This window comes from Hylobates moloch, unplaced genomic scaffold (genome assembly GCF_009828535.3).
Source record: "Hylobates moloch isolate HMO894 unplaced genomic scaffold, HMol_V3 SCAFFOLD_19, whole genome shotgun sequence".
NCBI lineage: Eukaryota > Metazoa > Chordata > Mammalia > Primates > Hylobatidae > Hylobates > Hylobates moloch.
In genome coordinates this window covers 2,946,823-2,974,617 of record NW_026652294.1, presented here as the reverse complement: position 1 = coordinate 2,974,617, position 27,795 = coordinate 2,946,823, and the positions used below count along the sequence as shown (strand labels likewise).

The 27,795-nt window shown below is 60.8% G+C and overlaps 2 protein-coding genes across 8 annotated transcripts in view; one reads left to right on the top strand and one right to left on the bottom strand.

Annotated features, from left to right (window-relative positions):
- COMT (catechol-O-methyltransferase) overlaps positions 1-6,328 on the top strand; it is a 13,967-nt gene extending 7,639 nt beyond the window's left edge. Inside the window, exons 5-6 of the mRNA XM_032140030.2 lie at positions 168-299; positions 4,587-6,328. Coding sequence (XP_031995921.1) covers positions 168-299; positions 4,587-4,787 — 333 coding nt within the window. The 3' untranslated portion in view covers positions 4,788-6,328. The remainder of the gene's footprint in view (positions 1-167; positions 300-4,586) is intronic.
- A 70-nt stretch (positions 6,329-6,398) lies between these two features.
- On the bottom strand, positions 6,399-27,146 carry ARVCF (ARVCF delta catenin family member). 7 transcript variants are annotated; one of them, XM_032140023.2, is made up of 18 exons: positions 26,925-27,146; positions 18,285-18,443; positions 17,563-18,089; positions 16,083-16,591; positions 15,247-15,430; positions 14,310-14,427; positions 13,774-13,945; positions 13,060-13,077; positions 12,040-12,111; positions 10,490-10,617; positions 10,021-10,171; positions 9,514-9,712; positions 9,320-9,431; positions 9,132-9,222; positions 8,753-8,806; positions 8,275-8,360; positions 7,602-7,721; positions 6,399-7,130 (listed from the first exon to the last, which is right to left on the bottom strand). In XM_032140023.2, the coding sequence occupies exons 1-17, from the start codon at positions 27,132-27,134 to the stop codon at positions 7,614-7,616; spliced, it is 2,898 nt and encodes a 965-aa protein (XP_031995914.1). In that variant the 5' UTR covers positions 27,135-27,146; the 3' UTR covers positions 6,399-7,130; positions 7,602-7,613. The 7 variants fall into 7 exon arrangements, with proteins under 7 accessions (XP_031995914.1, XP_058287370.1, XP_031995920.1 ...); XM_058431387.1 differs by lacking the exon at positions 26,925-27,146 and adding an exon at positions 23,428-23,542; XM_032140029.2 differs by lacking the exon at positions 26,925-27,146 and adding an exon at positions 20,024-23,350.
- Between the last annotated feature and the right edge of the window lie 649 nt (positions 27,147-27,795).

Sequence of the window (27,795 nt, the reverse complement as noted above, 5' to 3'; positions counted from 1 at the left end):
TGGCCTCCTGTCTGTGTGGGCGTGGGCACCGACAGGCGCTGTTGTATGGGTGTGTAGGGTTGGCCTCCTGTCTGTGTGGGCGTGGGCACCGACAGGCGTTGTTGTATGGGTGTGTAGGGATGGCCTACTGTCTGTGAGGACATGGGCACTGACAGGCGCTGTTCCAGGTCACCGTTGTGGTTGGGGCGTCCCAAGACATCATCCCCCAGCTGAAGAAGAAGTATGATGTGGACACGCTGGACATGGTCTTCCTCGACCACTGGAAGGACCGGTACCTGCCGGACACGCTTCTCCTGGAGGTGAGCCCCGACCAGGATGGCGTCTGTGCCAGCTGCTGCCCAGGGCCCATTCAGTCAGCCTGAGCCTCTCCAAAGAGCCAGGCATCCCAGCAGAGCCCTGTGTGGACACAGCTCGCTCTGGAGGCGCCTCAGACACAGAGCTCGCTCGAGGCACCACCTGAGGTCTGGGAGTGTGGGGGACTGAGGAGGCCCTGTGGTGGGTGGAGATGGGTGGGGAGCTGGGCCAGAGGCCTGGCTGGGTGGCCTGTTGGGAACTGGGGAGCCAGCTGCCTGTGCAGGTGCAAAATGGGTGGCAGAAGTGGGGTGCACACCCCAGACCAGACACCAGGGCAGAAAGGGCACAGGACCAAGGAGATGGGGTGGGGAAGGGCCACTCCGGGCCCGGCCTGCTCTCCCCGAAGCAAGCCACTGCTCGTGCAAAGAAAACATGTGTCTCCTGCAGATCTTCCTCCCAAGGCCCCATCTTGTGCATTCCCCCAACCCAGCCCCGCTGGCGAGGACCCTGAGTGCCCTGAGGCCAGGCAGCGGGTGGGGCTGTCCTCGCTTCCCTGGGGGGTGTGGGGCACTGGTGGCCCTTCACAGCCTGATGCTTAAGGAGCCCGACATCAATGACACACTGCCCCATCCCTCCCTGGTGGTCAGCGACACTGAGTGGCTCTGTGGTCCTCCACTGGGCTTGGGACACCCACCCTCACGGCCTCCCCACCTGGTGCTCGCTCACCTGCAGCTCTCCCAGAAACCGGACACTGCTGTTAGCAGCCAGACTAGGAGCACGAGGGGCACAGCCCCCATGCCTGGCTAGGTAGGGCCGCTGGGCCCTGGACACAGATTGGAAGGAACCAGCACTAGCAGAGATGTGAAAGGGCAGAAGATGTTCCAGGAACAATGGGAGTCAGGGCACACAGGACTTTGGGCAGGTGAGGATGAGGTTAGACCTGTCTTCTGGAGCTGGGCTCAGGGGCTCATGCCTGTAATCCCTGCACTTTGGGAGGCTACGGCAGGAGGAGCGCTTGAGGCCAGGAGTTCAAGACCAGCCTGGGCAACATGGCAAAAAAAATATATATATATATATATGTATGTGTATATATATGTGTGTGTGTGTGTGTATATATATATATATATAATGTAATTGTAGATGGAGTCTTGCTCTGTCACCAGGCTGGAGTGCAGTGGTATGATCACAACTCACTGCAACCTCCGCCTCTTGGATTCACGTGATTAGCCTGCCTCAGCCTCCTGAGTAGCTGGGACTACAGGTGCACGCTGCTACACCCGGCTAATTTTTTGTATTTTAGTAGAGACGGGGTTTCACCATGTTGGCCAGGATGGTCTCAATATCCTGACTTCGTGATCTGCCCGCCTCAGCCTCCCAAAGTGCTGGGATTACAGGCATGAGCCACCGCGTCCGCCCTTATTCCAGCTTTTAAAACAACAAAAACTTTTCTGGAAAGATCCCTGTCAGCCTTGTGGAGTGTGGAGAGGGCTGTGGGGAGGGCATTTCAGATGCCCTGAACTCACGAGGAGGCACTGAACCCTGGCTGTGGAGAGGGAGGACCTGTATTGGCCACGGGGGCAGGCAGTGGGAGGGTGGGAGGGAGACCTACAGGCCAGGACAGGGTAGCTGGAGGGGGGCTCACCCCTGACAAAGGAGCATGATGCTGGCAATTGGGTATTGATGGCAGAGCGCAGGCGCTCAGCCAGACGGGCTTCACTTGGGCAGGAAAGACACCCACAGCTGGGCCTGCGTTACTGGGGCTGTTTCAGCAGCTGTGGTGTGGGTGCTAATTACAGGGGCCTGCCTTCATAGAAAAGTAGCAAACATTGCAGTTTAGTAACTAGGAAACTAATAGTTTTCTCAGTGCTGCTTGTGCAAAGCTGGTAATTATCTCAAAATAAGCGAAGTCATGAATTGGGAATGGGTGTCCTTGTTAAACGCACATCTGCACACTCACGGCTGGGGCCCTGTGCCCCCTTGTAGAGGGTTAAGGGACAGCCTGGCTCTAGCGAAGGCCTAGCCATTCCCTCAGTGGGTTCTGTGGGCATCGGAGGCATGGGGGGTGAGGGGCTCAGGAGCAGGTTGCAATTCAACATCAAGGGCTGCTTTGAGGAGGCCTCTCCACCGGGCTGCCATCGTCACCAAGTCCAGCCCACGCCCAAAGGAACAGGAATGAGTTCCCCCTTAAAAAAAAAAAAAAAAAAAAAAAAAGAGAAAGACAGAGTCTTGCTCTGTGCCCAGGCTGGAGTGCAGTGATGACATCATAGCTCACTGTAGCCTCGAACTCCTGAGCTCCAGTGATTCTCCCACCTCAGCCTCCTGAGTAGCTAGGACTAAAGGCATGCACCACTACACCCGGCTAATTTAAAAATTTTTGGAGAAATGGGGTCTCCCTATGTTGCCCAGACTGGTCTCAAACTCCTGGCCTCAAGCGATCCTCTTGCCTCAACCTCCCAAAGTGCTGGGAGTACAGGTGTGTGCTGGGTCTGAGGCTCCAACTTTTTGTTATTGTTGTTGTTTTTCAAGACAGTCTCGCTCTGTCGCCCAGGCTGGAGTGCAGTGGTGCGATCTTGGCTCCCTGCAACCTCTGTGAGGCTCCAACTCTTGAAGGGAGGAGAGTTTAAGGAGGGTGGGCACAGATGAAAACCACCTCAGCATAGTGTCACCTGCTCCTCTGACACTGTCACTTCTCCATGGCGTTAGATTTTCAGTCCTGCTCAGACACCGATGCATGTTTAGCCAGTTCTCCAGGTGGTCTGAGTAGCTGGTAGGAGGCTTGCAGTGTCGGGGGACAGGCAGGACAGGTGCTGCCTTCTTTCCCCTCTTGACCAGTTTTGTAAAGGAGTGGGCCCCTGGCAGCCTCCAAAGGTGACCCATGCACCTTTCTGCCCTTCCCTCCTTCTTTCCTGTTTAACTCGTGCAGGTGCAGTGGTCTGGTGTCTTTCAGTCCACTGACGTCATCTGTATCCCTGATGACCAGATTGGGCTCCTGAGTCCCCTGGCGCAACCCAAGAAGTCCAGGAGCCCAGACCCCTCGCTCATGCATTCCCTGGCCCAGATTGGAAGGCAGGGCGTGGAAGGCAGCCGCCCTGCTCAGGGCCTAGGCCATTGTCCTCCTGGGTGGCGCTTTGTTCTAGGTCTTTTCAGCTGACATTGCTAGGACATTTTTTTTTTTTTCTAAATGAAAACACATCATGATTCATGGTGGTACTTCCTGTTCAACTCTGGACCTTGGGGCTGTCCCCTGACCTCACTGACCTTGCAGCCATGTGGTGTCCATACTGTCACGTGAAAGCCCCCTGCTTTCTCTGCAGGACACAGGCTGGAAATGACCGCCACCCACCACCAGGACAGCTGCAAGCCCTGTGGGACTCTCCAGGCCCATCCCAGAGGGATGTGGGGTCAGATACCCGTGCCTGCAAATTGATTTTATTTCACTTTAGATGTTTGAGATTGCTTGTTAACTTTTGTTTGCTAAGTCAAATCTCCAAGACAAGGTGACTGGGTTGTCCCTTGCCCTGGTAGGTCCTTCCTCCCCATAGGCAAACACTTCCTCTCAAGGTTTCTTTATTGTTTATGTGATGTAAGCAAACCGTTTTTTGACAGCTTTGATAGGCAAGCATCCTATGAGGTTTCTCCCGATAGTGGACCCCATGGGCCATGCCCTTTGGCTGCGTGTCCAGTAACAACTCCTTCCTTCTGCACAGAACTCAGGCAGAGGAATTCTGTGTCCTCCCAGGGCCCAGGCACTGGTGAAGATGGGGGGTCTGCAAATGCAGGAGCTTGGGGATGTCCAGAACTGACCCCAAGGGGCAGGCTTGTTGGTGGGAGGTCTGCCCCACCTCAGCCCTGCAGGCTTACCCTGGTCAGGCCAATATTGTCTCCAGGCACCATACCAGCAACCCCTGTCCCTGGGTGCCTCTCCCTCGAAGGCCTGAGTTCCTGGCACTGGGTGTTGAGGGCCCCACTGTTTCCACTCATACAGCTAGCATTTATTGAGCACCTACTGTGTGCCACATGCTGTTCTAAGGGATGGATACTCCTGAGATGGATACAGGAGTTGATGAGAGAAAGGTCCCTGTCCTCACAGGGCCCATGTTCTAAAGGTGGCACCCATGTCTTGTACAGTCCTTTCCTGCAGGAGTCACGCTGGGGAGAAAGTGGAAACCTGGCCCCAGGGTCTAGGCACAGGTGTGGTGCCGTGGTCTAGTGAGGAGCACCCATCCTGGTTTGGGGCAGGTTCTCTGGGCACCTCTGACCCTCACCTCCCCCACCCCCTGGTCTGTTTGCAGGAATGTGGCCTGCTGCGGAAGGGGACAGTGCTACTGGCTGACAACGTGATCTGCCCAGGTGCGCCAGACTTCCTAGCACACGTGCGCGGGAGCAGCCGCTTTGAGTGCACACACTACCAGTCGTTCCTGGAATACAGGAAGGTGTTGGACGGCCTGGAGAAGGCCATCTACAAGGGCCCAGGCAGCGAAGCAGGGCCCTGACTGCCCCCCCCACCCCGGCCCCCCTCTCGGGCTCTCTCACCCAGCCTGGTACTGAAGGTGCCACAGACGTGCTCCTGCTGACCTTCTGCAGCTCCAAGCTGTGTCCTAAATGCAAAGCACACCTCGGCCGAGGCCTGCGCGCTGACATGCTGACCTCTCTGAACTGCAACACTGGATTGTTCTCCTTTTTTTTTTTTTTTTTTTTTTTTTTTTGAGACGGAGTCTCGCTCTTTCCCCCAGGCTGGAGTGCAGTGGCGCGATCTCGGCTCACTGCAAGCTCCGCCTCCCGGGTTCACACCATTCTCCTGCCTCAGCCTCCCGAGTAGCTGGGACTACAGGCGCCTACCGCCGCGCCCGGCTAATTTTTTGTATTTTTAGTAGAGACGGGGTTTCACCGTGTTAGCCAGGATGGTCTCGATCTCCTGACCTCGTGATCCGCCCGTCTCGGCCTCCCAAAGTGCTGGGATTACAGGCCTGAGCCACAGCGCCCAGCCGATTGTTCTCCTTTTTTAAGACTCAATCATGACTTCTTTACTAACACTGGCTAGCTATATTATCTTATCTACTAATACCATGTTTTAAAAATATAAAATAGAAATTAAGAATCTAAATATTTAGCTATAACTCGACTTAGTACATCCTTCTCAACTGCCATTCCCCTGCTGCCCTTGACTTGGGCACCAAACAAAGCTCCCCTTGATGGACGCTAACGCTAAGGGCGGGGCCCCTAGCTGGCTGGGTTCTGGGTGGCATGCCTGGCCCACTGGCCTCCCAGCCACAGTGGTGCAGAGGTCAGCCCTCCTGCAGCTAGGCCAGGGGCACCTGTTAGCCCCATGGGGACGACTGCTGGCCTGGGAAACGAAGAGGAGTCAGCCAGCATTCACACCTGTCTGACCAAGCAGGTGCTGGGGACAGGTGGACCCTGCAGCAGCACCAGCCCCTCTGGGCCCCATGTGGCACAGAGTAGAAGCATCTCCTTCCCTACTCCCCACTGGGCCTTGCTTACAGAAGAGGCAATGGCTCAGACCAGCCCCCTCATCCCTGTAGTTGCCTCCCTGGCCCATGAATGAGGATGCAGTGCTGGTTTGTGTCCACCTACACCCAGAGCTTCCCCCAGCTCCTCCAAGGGGTCAGACTGCTAGCCACCTCAGAGGCTCCAAGGGCTCAGTTCCCGGGCCCAGTTCCCAGGCCCAGGCCAGAGATCAACCCTGTGCTAGCTGAGTTCACCTGCACCCAGACCAGCCCCTAGCCAAGACTCCACTCCTGGGCTCAAGGCCTGGCTAGCCCCCAGCCAGCCCACTCCTATGGATAGACAGACCAGTGAGCCCAAGTGGACAAGCTTGGGGCCACCCACGGACCAGAAACAGAGCCTCTGCAGGGACACAGCAGACGGACGCCTGGGACCACCTCCACCCAGGGCCCTGCCCTAGACGCGCGGAGGCCCCTGACACAAGGGAGAAGCCAGGCACTTGTGCCAGACCTGAGTGGCAGAAAGCAAAAAGTTCCTTTGCTGCTTTAATTTTTAAATTTTCTTACAAAAATTTAGATGTTTACCAATAGTCTTATTTTGGCTTATTTTTAATGCTTTTTCTCAGTGATTTTCTTCTGTTTCTGAGTCACGAACAGCAGGCACTGAAAGCAGTCCCCAAGCCACTGCCGGAGGTCAGTACTGGAGGTGCTGCCTGGGCTCCAGGCAGACGCCGCAGCCCCGGCCCCAGCCAGCATCGGCTGGAGAAGGGCTCTCTACTGGGCCTCGCATGACTGCAGGGCTCTGAGGAGATGCGGCACCTGTAGCCTGACCCCCACCTTGCTGCTTCCAAAGCTTCCTTGCCCAGGGCTGGGCCTTGTGGGGCACCCCCCACACTGTGGTCTGCCTGGCTGCAGGGTGCCCAGGGAGCCCCTCCACCTTTAGGAGTCCAAGTTCTTTCCCAGCCCCCTCCCTGCCTAGCCGCTTGCCCCTGGCGCCAGACCTGGCCCGCACCACTGGGGCACTGTGTTCCTGGGGCACCCTCCTATCCCACCAGCCCCAAAGCCCAGCCAGGCACCCTTCCCTGCCACCTCCCTGGGCCCTGCCCCAGCAGCCCAGTCGGCCTCCTCGGGCCTTCTGTCACTCGCTCACACACAGCACCATGTCAGTAAACAGCTAACTCAGGCCTAGGGAGTTAGGTAGGATGGGGGGAGTGGGGTGGGGGGGCAGGAGGGTGTCCCCAAAGTCAGGCTTGGCTGGGGCGAGGCGCTGCCAACCCCTGCCACCAGGGGGCTCCAAGCTCCACGGCACGATCTGCTCAGGGTGGCCCTTCTTCCACGATCCAAGCCCTAAGAACAGGAGGCTGGGCCTGGGCCCTGCAGAGGGAGAGGGGATGGTGGACGCTGCAGCCACTGAGTGGCACAGGACCACGTGTAACCACAGGCAGGGAAGCCAACTCTAAAGGCTACATGGATGGAGATGTGGATAGAAGCATCTGCCGTGGGTGGTGTGGGCTGACCCCAAGGGTCTTGGCACCAGGGCTGATCCTGACTTGCTGGTCCTCAAAGGGCGTTGGAGGGTATGGTGCCCATCCCTACTCTGGTCCCATCTCCTCAGGCCCCTGATCCCACAGTGCCTGGGACAGGGCTGTGGGCCCAGGGAGCACCCTCCCTCTCTGACCTCTGCCTGGTCTTTCCGGGAATGGGCCACTGGGCTGCTGGACTGGAGGCCAAAGTCCTGCGGGGAACGTGCGGGAAGAGCAGAGCGTGCAGGCAGCGGAGACTAACAAGAAGCCCTGGCCCAGAGAGCAGGAACGGTTGGACAAACAACCAGATGAGAGAACATACCAGGCATGCAAGCTAGACCCAGGAGTCAACGGGCTGAGGCTTAGCGTCCCCCACGGCGTCCACGAGCCTGACCACGGGCCTGCTGGGCCCGGGGGGAGGGGCCTTCCTGCTGGGGTCGAGCTGCAGCGCACGGGTGGGCATTAGAGGCACAATAGACCAGGTTAGTCAGAGCTCCCGGGGGGACAGGGCAGGGGCAGGGCCGAGGCTGGCGATGTAAGGGTGGGCCTGCCAGGACAGCACAGGTAGGTAGCACCAAGGGCACAGGGAGCCAGAAAGGTGTGGCTCACCCAGGCCCACGGGAGCACGTGCACACACAGAGGCCTGCACAGGAAGCCAGAGGATTGGCACACAGCAGGCGGCAGGTCCTGCCCTCACTGGTGGACCCTGGTGGGCCCTCGCACGCACATGCACAGAAGGGTACACACACACTAGCTCACAGGCTCCGGCCCATGCAGGGTGTGGCCGGGCAGTGTTGTCCCCAGCGGGTGGGAGCTGCAAACTCGTCAGTACCCACAGACTGACTGGCGTGAAGGGGCTGCTTCCTGGGCTTGGCCCCACAACCCAGCTACACCCCAGGGCCCAGACCAGACCCAACATGGCCTAGGCCGCTCTCCAGCAACCCCCAGACACAGGGCCCCACCGGGGACCTGCCCACAGCCACATGACCACTTACTTTCAAGGGTTCCTTCTCAGAGGCCTCTCCTGCAGAGCTGGTGCCCCGTGGCCTCCGCTCCCTCCGGTCCACCGTGGAGTATCCGTCTGTAGAGGGGTAAGGTGGGGCATGAGGGGCGCTCTGAGGGGGGCCCTGTAGGAGCAGATCTCCTTCTCAGCCCAGACACAGGGGACTCGTGGGACAGGGGCTTTGGGAGACAGCCCCTACCCACCCTGTCCTGGAGATCCAGGCTGGTGCCAGCACTCACCAACACCCTGCCTCACTCCAACTCTCCAGACTCCCCTCCACTTGTAGGTCAGAGCCCCTGGCTGGGCACTAATCCCTCTCTAGCTGCCCTGTACCTCACTCTCTGAGCACCCCTAAACCAAGTATCTCTCCTCCACCCAGCACCAACTACACCCCATAAAACCAGCAGGCCCACCTCAGGCCCTGGTCCCCTCCCCGCACAGAAAACCAACCACACTGCATCGGCACTCACCTGGGCCAAGCGCGTCCATGGGGATCACATCCCGGCTGCCAGTTTTCTCGCCCTCTGCAAGGCAGGAGGAGGAGGTGGGCTGCATGCAGCAGCCAGGGGGCATCGGGGCAGAGAAGCCCACACAGTGCTGGCCCAGGTAGCCCTAGAGGCTCTCTGTCACTAAGGTGCCCAACCTCTGCCAGCTGGCAGCCTCACCCCAGCTTGACAACAGCACGGATGCTGTGGGAAGGGAGTAGCCAAGAGGCAGAGGGCAGGGAAAGTGGCCTATGGAAGCCGTCTCAGTGGGAGGCCTGGCTCCTCCTTCACCCTCACCCAAAGGTCAGGCAACTGGGGCAGCTGGGGTCCCCACCCTCTAGGCTCCCTAACCTCCACCACTCACCAACGCTCTTGTCCACCAGTGGCAGCGTGCTGTCATCGAAGCCCCCAGGACTCGGTGTTCCCTTAGGCCCCTTGGCAGTAGCAGCAGCTGACTGAGACATAAAACATAGACACAGGGTGGGTGAAGCACATGGAGTGGGAATAAGGCAAAGTGAGCAGGAAAGGGAGGGAAGGCCAGGGAAGCCGCACCTGGAAGCGCGCCTTGGTCCAACCATCTTTCTGCAGGGTACCACGCAGCTCCTTGTAGCTCCACACCGTCTGCAGCACGTGTGACGCCGCCTTCGCCTCGCGTACCGATTGGCTGTGGGGCCGTGGGCGGGGTCAGTGATGGCCCCTCCCCCACCTCCCGGGCTCCCCAAGCCACCGACCCCGCCCCTCCACACCTGGAGGCGACGAGAGCCACCAACGCTGGCACCCCGCGTGCCTGCAGGAGTGAGCGCGCGTTATCCAGGCTGTCGGACACGATTTCGTGGATGGTGTTGAGCACCGCCACCACGGTGTCTTCCTCCAGGCGGGCCCCCGGTCGCGGCGGAGCCTGTGCATTGCGCACATTCCGCACAAGCTCGGCCATGGCGTAGCTCCCTGAGGGGCAGGACGAGGTGTCAGGACACACCTCTGCTCCACCTCTCCAGGAAGGAGCAGGGATCCCTCGTGGGCGAGGGGCACTGCCAGGAGAGCCCCTGGAGACCGCCACAAGGAACCCTGTGAGCAGGGCGCTGAGCTTCAGAGACAGAGCCACGGGGACTGGAGCTACCTAAGTTGGGACAGCGCCCAAGCGAGAGGGGCGGGGCCTGGACTCCCAAACCACTCATCCTCCAAGCCCCTCCGATGGGACCCCAGAGCTGCAGGCACAGTTCGGTGCCCAGGCGTGGCTTTTCAGGCGTCCTCACCGATGAGGTCTTTGTTGCGTTGGTCCAGGGAGAGGTTGCGCAGAGCGATGGCGACGGCGCGCACCACCTTGTCGGTCTCAGACTGCAGCAGTTCCACAAGCACTGGCAGCCCGCGCTCTTTGCGCACTGTGGCGCGGATGTATGTGGCCCACTGCGGAGGCGGGGATAGGGTTGCTCAGATATACACGCCAGGCACTCTCCCACCTCCAGACGCTGACCGCTCCCTCCAGCTAGGCCTTCCTGCTCCCGTGCCCGACAAAGCCCTACCCCAAAAGCTCAACGGCACCTCCACCGAGGCTTTCCCACCGTCCAGGGTGCACGCATTGCCCGCAGCCCATGCACCTCTTGGATCTTGGGGTGGTGTTGTGGCCCCTCCTTTCCCCGCCAGCGGAGGCAGGAGCTGCACCAGTGAGGTGCCTGAGATTCCCTCTCTCAGGACTTGCCCACCCTGCCAGACCTGGTCCCTCACCATCCAGTTGCCGGCACTGAGGTTCTGCAGAGCGCCGGCGGCAGCCTCCAGGGTGTTGAAGTTCCGGCTCTCCGTGAGGAGGGAGAGGTAGAGACGTACCACCTCGGGCTGGTACAGCAGCTCAAAGCCTAGGTGCAGGGCAACCGCCACCCACGGTCACCCAAAATCTGCTCTCATCCATCATACCTCTCCCGCTTCCCGCTTCAGAGCTCCCAGGGCGCGGGTGAGCTGGGGCCAGGGATGGGTGTGGATGAGTCACGTAATATTTACTATCAACAGTCACCCAAGGGGAAAAGCGTTCCCATTTCACAGAGGAGCAAACTGAGTCTCCATCAGTTGGACCTGCCTGGCAGCAGGAGCATCCAGGAGGCCCGGGGTGGGGAGGGAGGCGTCAACCAGGAACGCTCTCCTAGCAACAAGACCTGCATTTCCCGGTATGTCCCTGAAGCTATGCATCCTGGCCACGCCCCTGGCAATAGGGCCCACCCTCCCTGGCAACAAGACCAGCATTGGCCAGTAACTGAGAGTTGTGTAACCAAGGCCACACCCCTAGCAAGAGGACCTGCTTTCACCAGTAACTGAAGCTGTGCAGAGCCATGCCCCCTAGCAACAGGGCCCACCCTCCCCCACTGACAATAGAGCCCACCCTCTGTAAGTCAACTGATGCAGTGCAACCAGGGCAGCTGCGCTAGCAACAGGAGGCACTCTTCCTGGCAACCACTCCAAGTTCCCGGGCAATTGAGGCGCCGTCCTGCTGCTCTTCCCAGTGCTCCAGAAATGAGGGGTCAAGACAGCCTTCCAAGCTTGCCTGTCCCCAAACTGAAGCTTCAGCCTGGCTTGGGTACTACCTCGATTCTCCCCTGTACCTGCCCAGTGACATTTCATCACCCCCTCGCCAGTCCTCATGCCCCATGCTCCCTCTACTCCTGCCCTGCTGGGCTTTCTGCTCCAACACACTCCAAGCACACTCCCCACTGGGGTATCTGCACCAGCCCTGCTCTGCCTGTAATGCTCCCCCACAGCCCTCCTGCGTGACATGCAGGCTCTTCCCACTGGCTAAGCCCCACCAGGGCAGACCTCTCTCTCAGGCCAGATCCCAGCATACAACCCAATAGGCACTGCCCTGCCCCTGCAGGTGTTCGTCTGGCCCAGCCTCTGAACCTGGATGTGAGCATGCCTGCCTGGCTCCCAGCCCCCTCAGATGAACTCAAGCTTTGTGGCTAACACAGGAGGCCCTGCCTCCACTGGAGGCGTCCCTCCAAACCTTCCCACCTCTTACGCACCGTGAGGCTGAGTAAGCCCCTGGCCTCTCTGTGCCTGTCTCCCCCAACCTTGCCTGACATGACCCATGGCACTGCCTTCCATTCTAAACCCTCAGCAGGTGTCCCGGTGCTGAATTACCCTCCAGGAAATCCTGCACCTATGGGCCTGTTTCCCCATCTGTTCCCTGAGGCCCTCCAGGCCTGCTTCATGGCCCAAAGCTTCACTACCAGGGCAATCCTGAGCCCAGACATCCCCCAGTGGAGCTGGCTTCGTCTCAGCCCATTCACCTTTGGCGGTCTCAGTTCGCTTGGGCAGGTCTAGCGTGTCAAAGTTCCGGTCCATCTCACCATCCTTCTTTGCTGGAAAGGAAAGGTGGTGGGAGGTGAGGCAGACCCCATATGGGGCATGGGTGTGTCAGGAGAGTTGGGCACAGTTCTCTCCTACCCAGGCCCCAAAAGGCACCCCCATGTCCAGGCCTGGGCACCTGTGGGAGTGGAGCACCGTTGTCAGAGTTTGGGCAGACAGTTTAGCCTAGGGGTAGGAGTTGGCGGCAGTGGGGCCTGGGGATGTCCCAGGCCTGCCCCTAGGACTCATCTCCCACCAGGTGCTGGGAGCTGTACCACAGACCCTCCCGGTGTCTCCCTTGCAACTGCCAGGTATGTAGACTGAGGGAAGCCAGGAGCCCTGGCTGGATGGCAGGTGGATACAAGCCAAGAAACTGAAGGCTGACCAGGACAAGACTCACTTGGGTCACACAGTAAGGCAGAACTAGGGGGAAACTCCCCCAGCTGGGGTCGGGACATTGTCCCAGGATCTACTAGCCAGGAGAAACCCCACAGCAGCCCACCTAACATTTGTGTAGCCCTGGCTTGCACACCTCTGTGACAGTGAGCCCACTGTCAGCCACTCTCCCCATGTCAGATGACGCTTCTACCCCTTCAGAAGGCAGCAGAGTGGAGCCAGATGACCTGGGGTCCCTGCCCTGCTCACCCTCATGGGACCCTTGTATCCCTCTGAGCCACATGATGCCCCATTCTATCAGAGAAACAGACTGCTCCTTGGTGCCCCTAGAGACAAGTACCCCCGGGCCCTGCGCACTCTTGGCTCTGCCCAACTCTGCCCAGGTAGGCAAATCTGAGGTTACAGAATGAGCCCCGTGGCCTTCCCACCTGCCACTGTCATAAAGATGACAGCCCGAGTGATGAAGCCAGGGGTGGGGCAGGGCCCTGGGGCTGGAACATGCTCGCCTCTTCCCAGGTGCCCACTGCACACGCCAGGCCTGGAGAGCAGGACAAAAAGGGACTCACCTTGGTGGAACCACTCCTCTGGGAGGCCGGAGGAAGCAGAGGAGAGAGGAGAGGAGCCTGAACAGGCAGCACTCATCACCCCCCATGCCCTCCCGGAGGCCTCAAGTTCCCACTGCATACCCTGGATCAAGCAGGCAGCATGTGGAACCTTATCCCATCACTTCTGGATGCTGAGCACCCACCAGGGGGACAAGAAGAGGGGGGCCTGGGGCCAGTGGGGCAGGGGCAGGTGGTGTATAGGTCCCCCACAGCTGCTGGGGAGGTCCCGGGAACCTATACCCTGCTAGTGTGGTAGAGAAGGTGTGCAGGGCATCTTGCCCAGGCAGATGGGGGGCTGCCCCACAGGTTGGTGGTGGACTATAGCTATTCTGTGAACAGTCAGCAGGCAGCAACAGCCATGGCTCTTTCCCAACTCATGGGCGAGTGGAACTCTCCCCGGAATAGAGATCGGGTCTGGGCATCGGTTGGTTTCCCTTGTGTACTCCCTGGGGGTCCCACAGTGTAGATGGGGAAGGTTGGACCTGGGCCCCAAACCCTGGGCCCCATCAACCGTGTGACCCAGGTCAGTCCAGCCTCCTTGACTCCCAGCTTCCCTGCCTGCCTGTTGGGGGCTGACCAGGTGTCCTCTAGCCTCCACGATGGGCTGCTGTGGGCGTACAGAGAGCCTTCCGCTGGGGCAGGAGTTGAGATGGTACCCCAGTCCGCCCCACCCACCTTTGGCCTTCTTGCCACCAAAGCAGCTGGCATCATCCCGCCTCCGGCGCTGGGAGCCTACAGCACTGCCCAGGGGCCCGGGCTCGGCCTCCTGGTACCTGTCGGCCCCGGGCACCTCCTTGTGCACGTGGTAGGACAGGTTCCGCATGATGCACACGCAGTTCTCCACCGACTGCAGGGAGAGGTGAGTGGCTGGGGCAGGGCACCACAGGGCTGGCCCTCAGGAAAGACTGGCCACAGCTGGTGTGCATGAGGGCACCGGGAGCAAAGGGACAGGGACACCTCAGTGGAGGGGGGCAAAAGGGCGGTAACTGCCAGGGAGGGTCCATGGGAGGAAGCCTCTGCCTCATGGCGCACCTTCTGCCTGCAGGACGGTGCGCACTTCAGTGTGGTCACTGTGAGGCGGGCCACACCCAGAACGCCGCCCCAGACCCACAAGCCCATTCCCCTGTGCTGCTCCCACAGTTCCAGCCTCCTGGGACCTGCATGATCGTCTCTCCAGCCCTTGGTATGAGGCTGTGACCATCCCTGCCCACCTTGTTGTCAGTGTCCTTTCGGCCCACAGCCGACTGCAGGGCATGCAGAAGTGCGTCCACCAGCCCTTCACACTCCCGGAGTCGCCGCCGGGCCTCAGCACCATCGGAGCTCACATTCCTGTGTGGCCAAGAGCAGGCCAGGTGACCCCTGGCTACCAGAAACCCCCCAGCCCCACCCTGGCCTTGTGGGCTTGTCTTCATCTGCAAAATAGGCCCTGCTGCTGCTCTCCTAGCACTAATGGGAAAGGACCCCACAGCCTGGAGCTCAGTGAAGGGGGAGAAGCTAACTGCCCCCAGGCCTCAGGAGGGGAAACCTGGCAGACAGCTATCTTGGCTGGGGATAGCTGGGCAGGGAAAGACAGGGCTTCCCTGCCTCCCAGCTGACCTGGAAAGGGACAGGTGTACTCAAGACAGACCTGAACCTGTGCAAGGTCAATTCTGGGTCCCTCGCCACCCCAATGGCAGCTCTGGGCCCCACCTTACCCCAAGGTCAAGAGCCTGCAGGGCTGCGGGGGAACACCCTGATGGACAAGCAGGACTGTGGGACCCAGGACTCTGTGGGGTCGGCAGGGCCCCCCAGGGGTAGGAGGGGAAGGGCAGAGGTCACAGGTGGCTGGGATGAGCCTCCCAGGCAGACGAACAGGAAGGTCCCAGCTCCCCCTCTGGCTGTCAAGTGATGGGAAGGTAGGTGAGAGCTGGGCAGGGCTACGGTACCACAGAGACCCCTCCAGAGGGTGCCCCTGGGAAGACTGGGGCACCACTTGGGGGTGAGGACAGCCCCATCAGGCCCCACTTCTCATCCACAGGACTTGTGCTACAGCTCTGAAGCTCCTAAGCTCTGGCGCTCCTAAGCTCGCCACCATCTTCTACACTATCTGGGACCACGAGGACGGGGCCTGGTGTGCACGTGGGCTTTAGCACCAGGCCTGGTCCACACCTCAGGCAGCCCGACGTGTTCTTGAAGACAGTTGTCCACTCAGCGTCCCGTGGCTTGGAGTCCTCGTTGGGCTCACGCTCCCATCCTGAGTGGGGCACGATCACCTCGTGGGTCAGCGTCTGCAGGCCATGGTCAATGATGACCATCTTCAGGGGCTCATAGGATGACAGGTTCCACAGGGTGCCTGTGGGGTGCGATTGGCCAATCTGTGCTGACCATATGCACCGCCTGGCTACCTCCCTGGGTGGCCACACTCAGGACCTGTCCCACCCTCCTCATGTCCCAGCTCACACAGAACAGTAGGAAGTAACAAAAGCCGTGAGTGGTTCTGGGGGACACCCAGTACTGGTTTCCAGCTAGGAAGGAGCCCCAAAGGGGAGGAGGTGCAGAGGAGGGTGTGGCAGTGCTGTCCTGTCCCACCCATTCCCTGCCACGTGGCAGGTGGCACTAACACTCCTGAGGCCACAGGGCCTCACAGAGACATGGTCAGGTGACCCTACCTGTCCCTCAGCTCTCACAAGGCACAAGCCCCACCACTGCACTGTTGGGGTGGGAACCAAGGAGGTGCATCCCAGGAGAGTTTCTGTGGGGGTAGGAGGTGAGGGGACATGCCCGAGGGGCCCAGTGTCAGCCTCCCTGCCATGGTAGAGACTGGGGACCCTGTCACAGTGTCTGGGCCTGATGCCTGGCTCCTGGGGCAAGCATCTCAGCAGCTGCACTCCTGCCTACCGGGTACTTTCCCAGGCGGTCGCAGGCCGAGTGGCCTCGTTCCTCCCGGGTTGAGCCTCGCACTCTTCTCTTCCCAGGGGATGTGGACATGGCCAGGTCCCACTCACCAGTGACAAGCTCGCGGACCTCGTTGTCCCGGGCGGCCCGCAGCAGGCGCACCAGGGCAGGCACACCACCACAGTCCCGGATGGCGGCCTTGTTGTCAGTGTCGCGGCCATAGGAGAGGTTGCGCAGTGCCCCACAGGCCCGGCGCCGCACCTCAGCCCGCGGGTGGTCCAGCAGTGCCACAAGCAGCGGCAGCCCCCGCAACTGCCGTACACGCCGCTTGACACCCTCGTTCTCAAAGCACAGATGCTGCAGGTAGGCGGCCGCATTGGCCTTCACGGGGTCCACGGGGTGCCGCAGCATGGCCAGCACCTCAGGCAGCTCAGGGTCCCGCCAGCGCGGTTCCTTGCGGGCGCTATCCACTGAGGGCGAACGCCGCACCAGCCGGTCCAGGCTGCCCAGGCTGCCCAGGCTGCCCCGTTCAGGCTGGGCCAGAGGCGCCGTCACCGTTGGGAACGTAGGCCGCTCGTCTGTCAGCTCGCCGCCATCATCTGCTGCGTCCTCGTAGGCCCTGCACAGGCAAGTGGGGCGCGTGGACATCGTCACAGCAGCCGCCAGCCCTGCCTCTGAGCTGCCCCATCACACCTTCTTCAGGACTGCAAACTCACTCAGCAGGGCTGGGCTGAGAGCACCTGTATCTCGGCCCAGAGCATGGTGGGGACACAGAGAGTCATGCACCAGCCCAGTGAGAACCAATTCAGAGCCAAATGCCAAACCCCAGCCAGCGGCTATCAGGACCCAGGCAAACCCCCCAGGACAGCCAAGCTCACTCACTGCTGTCACCAGGCAGTGTTTCCCAATCCTGAGCAAAACATGTTTCTGTGCGACATCTGCTATGGCTGCTGGAGAGACCGTCTCACCTCCCTTCCACAAAACCACCCCATCTTCCATGAGGCCCATTTCTGGCTGTGCCAGGATGTAGGGGGAGTAGATGGCCCTCTCCGCATGAAGCCATCCCAGTAGGACCACCTGAGGGGTATTCAGGCCACCAGCCCCTTGGAGCACAAGATCTCCTTAGCTCTCAATAGCCCTGTGGGTTGCTGTCATCAAACCCCCTGCCCTGAGGCTAGGAGTGATGGTCAGGTGACTTGGCCAGAGTCACACAACAAAATCCAGACCCGGGCTGTGGTCACATCCCCACTCCAGATGCAGAAACTGAGGGCAATGGGGACAGAACCAGGGGCTGTGACAAGGGCCAGGGCTCTGGGTTCTGGTTACCCAGAGTGTGGCTGGAGCAAGGCCAGTGGCCGGCACTCTTCCCAGCTTTTCCTGGGCCCTGGGCCTGCAGGACAGTGCCCAGCCGAACTCCTACCACCCCAGGGTCCACCTTTCTTCTGTCCCTGACAAGAGCCAAGGCCAATTCAAACTAATGTGCATGACTAACTCAACTGCAGCCACTTGACAAGTGGGGCACTCTGTAGTTGGGGGGTGGAGGGCGGACTTCCCAGAGGAGGTAGCCACAGGGGACGGGGTGCAGCTCACCTGGTATGAAGGCCCCGCCCACACTCAGGCCTCCTCCTCGTGGCCGTGTCATAGTCAGGCTCCAGCTCAGGGCCACCCTCGTCATCAGCGGCCAGGCTGCGCGTGTCATCCTCCAAGCCATACGGCTCTGCCTGGAAGCGCTCGGGCAGGGAGCGGCCACCTGGTGGCCCAGGCTCAGGACCCACCGGGAAGGCTTCCCGGTGGCCAGGCAGTGTGAAGCAGCCATCACCAGGGCCTGGGCCAAGGGGGCCAGCACGTGGGGGCCGCACGCCCAGCCCTCGGGACAGGCTGCCATAGCTGGGGCTGTCCCGGGGCTCGGGGCCTTCGGGAAAGCCACCCCCGCTGCTGAGGTAGGCTCGAGAGAGTGTGGCCACTGGGCCACCACCACGCAGCAGGAAATGCCGGTCCAGGGCACCATCTGCAAAAGGGCCTAGTGGGGGGCCGCCATCCAGCAGGGGGAGTCCGTCCGGGCCCACGGGCACCTGGCGTACTGTCCGAGTGGTCACCGTCTTGACAGTCTTGGTGACCTGGTGGATGGATAGGCAGGTAGGTGGGGTAGCACGAGAGGCCTAGAAACTGCTTTGCTGGGGTCTGGCTGGCCTTAATTTCCCACTCGAGCAATGAGAGGCCCCAGGTGGCAGGCTTCCATGTCCACTCTGCAGGTGGGACAACTGCAGCAGGCTGGACCTGCTCACCCACCCACTGCCTGGGCCTGGCCATACCTTGGTCTCGGTGCGCCGGGTCGTGCCATCTTCGGATGTGACAATAGACACATGGGAAGTGGGTGTGCCAGGGTCCTCCTCCACTGTCACGGTCTCCTCCAGCACATCAGGTGCCTCCGGCATTGTGGCCAGTGAGGCCTGGCTGCCTGGGCTCTGCTCCTGGGGCAAGGAGGGACACTGGTGGGCAGGCCTGCTGCTCAGTCATCCCTGGAGTGCAGGTCCCCACACACAGCAGCTCTGCCTCAGCTCATGCTGGCCAGCACACCAGGGTGCCTTCCTCCTGGTCCTGAACCCACCCACCCCAAGGCCTGTCTCGGCCCAAGCTGACAAGGACAGCAATAAGTTCTTGCCCTCTGAACATTGAGGTGCTAACCCTGCCCTGGCACCCCATCCTGGGGGGACCCTGGGGCTGGACCCCCATCTCAGGCCTCCTCAGGCTGAGTTGGCAGATAAGGACACAGACGCTGGCAGTGAAGTCTAGAGGGCCCTCCGCAAGCTGCATGGCCTGGCTGCCACAGGCTTCTCCAGGCCCCAGGAGGTGCCAGTGAGACCTGCAGGATGCCTTCCTGATGTCAACCACCACCCCTAGCTGGGACATCATGGTGTCCTGGGGCCTCCTCCCTCACCTGCTCCAGACACCCTGAGTATAGAAGCCTTGTGGGGGCTGTTTCAGCACTGCCTACTGACTCCTGTGGCCACACTTAGGGTTCCCGCCACCAATGTCAGCCAGACGCCCTCAAGGGACAGAAATACGCAGTTCCCAGAACACCCCACGCACCTGCAGCACCAATATGTCCTTATTCCTTCCAGCCCAGACATTCTTGAGTGTTGTGTAGGCACAGGCTGGCCCTACCTCGGGCCAGTGGCTGGCGCCCCCAGTGACTGAGACTCTGGGCATCATATCAGAGACCAGACACAGTAGATTTGAGCCTATGGGTGCCCTTGCCACCATTCTGCATGGGGTGACGACAGTGGAATTCTAGGCAAGACAGCTCTGGACTGAGACCTTTCTATCCACATGCCTACTGACTAGACTTGCCAGTGGGGAAACTGAGGCTCAAAGAGGATAGGCTGGGCCACATCAGAGCCAGGCCCAACCCCTGCCGCGCTGAGTGGCTTGAGGACCTGAGACCCACAGCCTGCCCCGGGCCTCTGACTGCACAGGTGCCTGGCCCCAAGGCCACATGGCACCAACATCCGGAGATCGGCATCTAGCCAGGATGGGCAGGAGCTGAAACCCAAGCCTTGGTGGGTGGGAGAGGGGGAGCACATTCCCAGGCAGCCAGGGCAGGGTCAGCAGGAGGACAGGTCCCGCTTTGTGGCCCAGGCCCCTGGTCCCTGCACAATGGGTCTCTTGCCTGGGCCCCCTGGGGCCTGCACAGACACCAAGCTCTGCCAGGCTCCAGAGGCAGGCTCTGCCCATTCTTGGGCCTGGGAGGTGAGCCAGGTTAGATGCTCAGCACTGCCCTCAGGACCTGCCTGCCAAGGCCCGTGGGCTGGGAAGCCTCCCCAGGTGAGGGTCCTATCCTGGGGGAATACTTGACCCCCAAATGCATGCAGTGCAGGTGTCCAGGAAGGGGCCTGCACCAACATGTTAGGACAAGTGTATCCCTTAGGCTGACAGAGGAAAGAGGTGGCCACAGAAGGCACCTCCCCCTCTCCCACGGGCAGGGTCTTGGAGGATGACAGGTAACTTTGTAGATGGGGAAACTGAGGCCTGGCAGGGGGAGAGGATTTACCTAGAACTTCACAGTCCAAGTGGGATTTCAAGCACCCCCACAGAAGGCAATCTGGCAAGGAGGGCTTTGGGCCTCATCCCGCCCTCAGTCTTGAGATGTAGGTGGAATGCCTGCTGCGGACCGGGCTAGGAAAAGGGGACCTGTTCCCTGGGAAAAAGAAATAGACTGAGGCCTAGAGTGGGGACAACTGGCATGCTGCCAGGCAGGGCAGACTGGGCTCTTCTCCAAAGGCACTGGGGAGCTGGGACTGATGTGAAGCAGGAGAAGACTTGTGTGGCCCATCACTGCTGGGGCTGGGCTGCCCCGCTGGTATCTGGCAAATGTGTGTCAGGCCCTGAGCTCTCTCTGCTGGGCCCTGGGGGGGGCTCATCAGAGTTCAAGCAGGGGCCCAGGCACTGAGGGGCTGCAGTTCTGGCGACGGAGTGAGGAGGGTATGAAGCAACACTGAGGGGACGTTACCCAGGACACTGCCAGTGGGATGTAGCCCCTCATATGTGTATATATTTACATCTATTAAAGACTCAGAGAAAAGCCCGCTGTTCCCTAGCTAGGCAGTGGGGGTAAGGGGGAAAGGAAAAGGGGAGGACATCTCAGGACCCTGATGCCACTCTGTGGCCCAGCTTATCCCTCCCACCAAGGCTGTGGTGAGGGTCTGACAGGCAGAGCTGGGGTGGTCCAGGAGAGCCACGCCCCCCAGCAAGACCTGGCAACCCTGCAGCACCACCCATCAGCCCCGGCCTAGCAGCCCCGCAGTAAGATCCAGAGGCCCCAAGAGTCCCTGCTGGCAAATGACCTCAGGGAGCTAAAAACGAGCGATGACTTCACCCGGGTGGCAGGAGCATGAGTCAGCCAGTGATCACAGGAAAGCCAGGCCCCCGCTACACATGCCCAGGCACACACACATGCATATACATGACCCCTCAGACAGGGACACATGCACGTACATGCACGTGTGTGAGCATCCAGCCCGGCACAGGCTGAGCACATCAACCTGTGTGCTCTAACAGCACCCCAAGGGCACGGTGCCCATTGTTCCCAGAGGCACACTTGTGAGCACACATCCTCCTGTCCTCCACCCTGTATCGGAGACCCTTATCCATGCAGGGCCTCACAGACTCTCAACACACAGGGACAGGGGCCACCAACTGCCAATCATCTCCCCAACATCTACTCTGGGAGTCTCAGAGCTGGCTGGCAGATGGAGAAACTGAGGTGTAGAGTAGTGAGAGGCCCATAGCCATCTGGTGGCTCAGGTCTCTGCAACATCTTTAGGGTGGGGCTGGGGAATGGTGGGCTGACTCTCAACAGAGGAGTTGGCTGCAGTCCCTGGATCCCTGTCTGGCCCCAGTGTCCACGTCTGAGGTGCACCTGCCCAGGCTGGCCCACTCTCAGGGACCCTGGCCCTGCAGCCCCACACAGCCTCTGCCTCAGACCCAACTCTGGACTGTTCCCCTCTGTACCCTAGACATGGGCTCTACCCTGAACACCCCACCTCCAGCCCAACCCCACATGCTGCATCCTGTCAGTCGTCTCTCATCACCCCCTCCCCAGCTGGGGCCCCATCCTTGCTCCTCTTGCACCCCGCCCAGCCTCCCAGCACTCATCCCTCCCTTGGCTCTTCAATCTCTGGTGCACCAGGTCTGGGGCCCCCAGGACTGGCCTGGAAACAGGCTGCTGCCCAGGCGTGGGGTTTCCCATGAGCTCCCTTGGGCTTGTGGGAGGGGCCAGAGTGGCCAGGGAGGTAGACCACCTACCCCTGCTCACAAGAGGGTCCCAGGAACACAGGGCTGAGCCCAGCACAGGGGCTCTGGGCCCCATCACGCACCTGGGGCTCAGCTTCTTCACAGGGAGGTGGGAAGGACAGAGGGGGCTGGGGTCGTGGGACATGCTGGGTAGCACCAGTCCCACCTTTGTGGCAAAATGCAAGGAACACAGGGAGCAGAAAAGCAAGATTGGACCAACACACAGAGGGATGCTGGGGCACAGGTTGCTGGGCCCTGGTCCCATAGTACTTATCTACCCAAACCACTGGACTTCACAGATGCACAACCACGGTCTGTGTCCTGAAGAACAGACTGCAGGGGTAGGCCCCTCCCCTGTCCAAGGCCTGGCTAGCACACACAGAATGAGTTAAAGTGAGATTGCACACCTGGATCCCACACCTGCAGGCCAGGCTCCCAGAAGGCAGGAGGTGGCTGCTGTCAGATGGATGAATGAATGAATCTCCACCATCCCCATTATGGCCCTCCCAGGTAGAGTCCAGGACAAGCCAGGCTGGCATCTCCCACCAGGCAGCAAGCCCTTGGCCACCACAAAATGCCCTTTCCCTTGGTGCCACAGCCTCTGACCAGTCTCCAGGACCTGGAGCTTACTCCACCACACAGCAGTGCACCCGCCAGGGCGTGGCCCCAGGCAGAGAAGCCAAAAAGCCAAGCTGGGGGAGCAAGCTTGGGGTGGGAAAGCAAGGCTGACTGTCATCCACCTCAGCTTCCCCAAGCTCAGCTCGGGGTCATCAGACACACTGTGACCATGGATTTTCCAAAAACTGGTCCCTCCATCTCTGAGGGCCAGACCCTGGGGGCCACGCCAGGGCCGTACGACAGGCAGGGGCCTGGCTGCCCAGGTAGGCAGGTGTGTGGGAGACCTGCCTCCCACCACAGAGGGTCTTGGCTGGTCTCTCCTCTGTTCAGTCAGTTTCCCTGCCTGTTACTGAACCCAGCACTGCTCTGAGCAGAGGGCAGACTGCCTATGCCTCCCCCGACCTCAATGCTGAGAGGGGGAGGACCCCGTTTTCCTTAGAGATCCACTCCAGCATCCATTAGTGGGCAGGGCCTGTCTCTACCCCTCCCATCACGTGCGCCTCGGAGCCAGAGAAGACTTCCATTAAAGCTCCGGAAGCTCCTTTGCAGGTCCCGGGAGTCAGAGCCGGCGCAGGGGGTGCGGAGGGGAGAGGAGGAACCCTCTCAGGGAGCAGAAGGCCTACCCGGGCTTCCCTCTTCAGACTTCAGCCTTCTTCCTGCACAGACAGAAGCTGCTCAGGAAGGCCCTGGCTCTCCACCCGGGTCCCTAGGCACCTGTCCTGGGCGCTGGCCAGGAAGCGTCCCTTCGGTCCGGGCCGGTTCCAAGAGGAGGGTCAAACTGCCAGGGGTCCCGGCCCCCCAGGCCCCGGGGATAGGCTCTAGAGGCTCTGCGGCCCGTCCTGCACACCCGGGGGCACCGCGCTCACACCGCCACCCGCCCAGCCCCGGCCCCAGCCTGACGCAGCCCAGCCAGGGGCGCAAGACAATAGCCGCCTCGGGCCAGCAGCTCCGCGGAACAAAAGCGGGTCCTCCCGGGCAGGCCGACGCCCCGCCCTCTGCCTCCGACCCCGGGCCAGGGTCCCCCCAAGCCAACTTCCCTCCAACCTGTCTGAGTTCGGCCGGCATCGGGCCGGGACTCGGGGGGCGCTGGCCAGCAGCGGGGGAGGCGGTGGCTGGACCAGGCTCGGCTCCGGCGCCTCGGCCGCTCGGGCTCAGGCTCGGCGGACTCGCTCCCCGCGGGGGCGGATCTGGCGGCGGTCACGGCGAGCAGCCAATCGGGCGGGGCCGCGCCCAGGTGGGGCGTGGCGGGGGCCGGGGAGGGCGGGCGGGGTGAGGTCCCGCCCCCCAGAGACAGGGGGCGGGGCCCTGCAGCCCCGGGTCGCCCCCTGTCCCCCCACCTCCCACCACCTCCCCCCACCCACTGCTGGCCTGGACTTCTGCTCCCTCCCCCTCCCTGCGGCAGGGGTGTCACTTTCCCGCCGAAAGACTTCGGCCAAGTCCTTCCCAGGCCTCGGTTTATGACCACACTTCAGACCGCCTGCAGAGGGGGAAACAGTTCCTGCAGGGCAGGTGCCCGTGCTGCGATGCACAGATGCACAGAGCGCAAGGCCTCCCTCACTGGCACAAACCTGGCTGCGACTCAGTTTCACCTGCCATGAAATGGGGGCCGATGAGACAATAGTCACGGCTCTGTGAGATCCCTCCAGTCTCCCAGATCCCCCCTCACCCTCCTGCCCAGCCGCCACTCCGAATGGGCCTGCGAGGAACTGTCCCCACAGAGTTCAATGGCGACCTGGAAAAGGGCCCCACGGGGACCCCCACTTTGTATCTTGGGTTCTCCCCATCGAGGCACAGAAGCCCCGAATGCACCCCCAACGCTCCCCCAGGCCAGCCTCAATGTGGGCCACACCCTAGAGAATCTGGTTCTGCTGCAGTGAAAAACCCAAGGGGAAGGGCCCGGCTGGAGCCACCTTCTTATGTCAAACCCCACAAAGGCCAAGCCAATGGCTCCAGCTCACGAACAGGGAAACAGGTTCTGAGATGAAATGAGCTGGGACCAACCCAGAGAGGCTCAGTGGGTCTGGCAAGAGAAAGGGCTCGAGCCCAGGCCTCCCACTGGCTTCTCCGCAGACCCCTCAGAAAACAGCCTCCGAAGGGACCACTCCCTGCTGCCCTGAGTGCCATATACAGAGGCCACTCGGCTAGCATGCTCAAGATTCTAGGTGCCCACCATGTGCCCCTCTGTGCCTCAGTTCCCTCACCTGCAGAGGGGTGAGCTATCCTACCACTGGCCGAACCCCTGTATCTTGCATCTAGGGCCAACCTGCCTGGAACCCCCGGAGTAGAGCACAGAGGACCAGACACTGCGCCAGAAACGCACCCGCATCTTATCTTTAAGCTGGCTCCATCTTCTCAACTGCACCAGCTGCTAGTGTCCCAACCACCTACCCACCTAAGACGAGCCCAAGGCAAGTTCCCTGATGGCACCCCTCCCCACTGGGTGGGCGTCAGCCCTGTTTCAGCTGGCTGTCTAGAGGAGGGGCCCCTTCCTGCTGGAACATGAAGGGCAGGTAGCCAGGACCCTGGAGCAGCCCAGCGAGTGCAGCAGCACTCCCCCCAGCCTGGCTCCCCAGCCTCAGCCCCCAGCTACCTGCCTTGCCATTGCCCTGGCTTCCCAAAGCCCGGGCTCTGACCCTGTGGCTCAGCAGGTAGATCGCTAGGCACTTCCTACTGAAACCAATCTGGGAAGCCTGGCCAGCCCAATGAGGCCCTGCCTCCCCTAGTATCCTCATCAGCCCAGCCAGTTGAGCTGCAGCCCTGGCAACACATGCTCTCTTCAATTCCAGTCTGAGAAAATCAAGGGCAGCGGGTCGGGGGGAGAGTTCAGGGGCAGGGGTGGTAGGTGGAGGGGCAGTAGCCCAAGGTCTTGAAGTTTTTTGCCTGAGGAGGTCAGGGTAGCTCCAGACTGTGGGAACATCTTCCCCCCCCAGGGCATCAACCCTCCGAGGTGCCTCGGGTCCTCCCACACTGCCTGTCCGAGGACTGTTCCGGTCTGGGAGGGTTGGACTGAGCACACTGGCACCTGAGAGGCGGCCTCGGGGTCACTGGCTTCCACTGTCCCTATATAGCCCAGCTGGGCCCAGCGTTCTGCTTCCCCCCCCTTCAAGTTTGAGGGTACAGGCCTCACATTTTGAAGTATCTCAAGTCTGAGGGCTCTGAGGGTGGCCCCAGCACCGAGACCCACCAGAGGCCTCTGAGCACCAGGGGCCATGACAAAGGGCCCGCCAGTGAGTCTCGGACCCTCTAGGGACATTAATTTGACTCTGACTATGCACTGGTGCTGGGCTGGGCCTTCTATGTGGGTCTAGTGAGCAGACGTAGGAAGCATGACTTGCCTGCTGGCCGACACCAAGTCTGGACACCAAGACTCAGGGAGTAGTCACCAATCCCAGGTCCCTCGGCCTGACACAGGCTGCTGGTTCTGAGCCCCACATGCCCCAGCCAGGTGAGGAGAGCCCATGGGGCTGCCTCAACAGAGACCAGCGTTTGCTCCCTTTCTCTCTAGATGAGAAGGGCCAGGCTGCCCCAAGCCCCTGGCATGTGTGTGCCAGGCGCAGGTCCCTAGAGTCAGAGCCCAGCACGACCAAAGAAGGGCGGGTGGGGGTGCAGGTGCTGGGAGTATGCTGGGGGGAGGTCTGGCTGCTGGGTTTAGGGGGGCATGGAGCTGAGCCAGGGAGACAGGACTCTGCTGGGAGAGCCCTCTAGGGTCACTCTGTGAAGAACCCAGAGGCCACAGCAGGAGGCAACCCCCCCAGCCTCTAAGCTGGGTGGTGAGGAGGGCCCCCTTCCCCGTGGCTGCTGAGACAGCTCCACCCTGATTCCCCGCTGTGCTAGCCCTCAGTCAGTAACAGGAACCATGATAATCATATCACATCCCAGGTCTCCCTGCATGTACTTGTTCCGGCCTCCTAACCCCAAGCCAGGGGCTCTTGCTGTTTCATCTACAGGTTAGAGCACTGGAGTGCTGGGAATGGGGTGTCCCAGTGGTCTAACTGCTCACTGCATACCCCAACTTTAGAGTTCTTAGGGCCTGGCCATGGAACACAGAGGGCTCTATACCTCCTGAGGCTAAGTAGGGGCCGGAGCCCAGTCTGAGGATAATGGCCAGCAGAGAAAATGAGGCTCCCAGGTCAGCCTCTAAGCTGCAGGCAGAGCTCTGGGCCTCCTCCTGGGGCTGACCCACCAGTGCATGCAATGAACACTGTGGCAGGGTTAGGCATGGTGCAGGCAAACCCCTGAAGTGTCTCTAGGCAGACCAAGGAGCTGCCCAGAACAGACCCCATCCAGCTGCCTGGGCCCTGAGGGCTCAGTGGAGGTTGCTGTTCTGAGTGTTGGGCTGTGTCCTGCCCACTCTTCACATGGTGCCTAGCACACCCAAGTGGGACTTCCAGCCCAACCTGGGATCCCATTTTCCTTTCCTCCCCAGGAGCCCCAGCAAATCTTGCAATAAGCGAGTGCATGCTGGCTTGTGATCCACCAGGACCCACTGATTATTTTCCCACTTGGCAATTTTCACCCTTCCCAAGTCACTAGGCTGTTACCTGGAGGACCAGCTGTTGCCAGGCCATTGGCAGGGGCTGCCCACCGCCCATGCCACCACTGACCATGCCAGGCTGCTGGGCACGCTCCAGCTGCAGGGCAACATGGCGCCGCTCCTGCTCCAGTGCCCGTGTCAGCCTCTCGAAGCGGGCCTCCTGCTCCTTCACCGAGGCCAGGATGCTGGCGGCCGAGTGCACATTGCAGTCCTCCATGACCAGAGCGCCCGCCAGCTGCAGGCAAAGCAGAGTAAGCTCAGTGGGGTGGGGCACAGCCTGGCAAGGCCATCATGGGCCCTTGCCTGCCCCACTCACAGACCATACAACTCACTCCCAGACCAGAGCATCCAGCCCTCTAGAGGGAAGCACACTGATTAAATTCTAAATTAAAAGCCATTAATCCGAGGCTGGCCGGAAGCAGCCAGCTCACTCCCCATGGGTCACGGGACTCTGACCTGGCTCCTCCGCTTCCTGCTAGGCCTAGCAGAAACATGGGCCGTGGGCGACTTGGAGCCCACTGGGAAGGGCAGGAAGAGCTCATTAGAGCTTCCTACCTCCCCGGCCCTCTGCTGCCCATAGTACATGCCAGCCCACCCTCCATTTCACAGGGCCACCCCACTCCCATCTCACAGAAGCAGATGCCAGGGCCAAGAAGGGGTGGGGGACCATTTGTAGCCACACAGCTGGTGTGGCATGGCCAGTGTGGCCAGCAAGCAGGGAGTGAGAAGCTGCTCCACTGATGGGTGCCCAAGACCCCAAGGCAGGCGCGGTGACCATAGCCTGAGAGCTCCCGGCAACACTGGTCTGCAGACCAGCAGTCCAGCCTCCACTCATATCCACATTGGCCAGGAACAAGAGTGGTGCCTGCTACACGTGA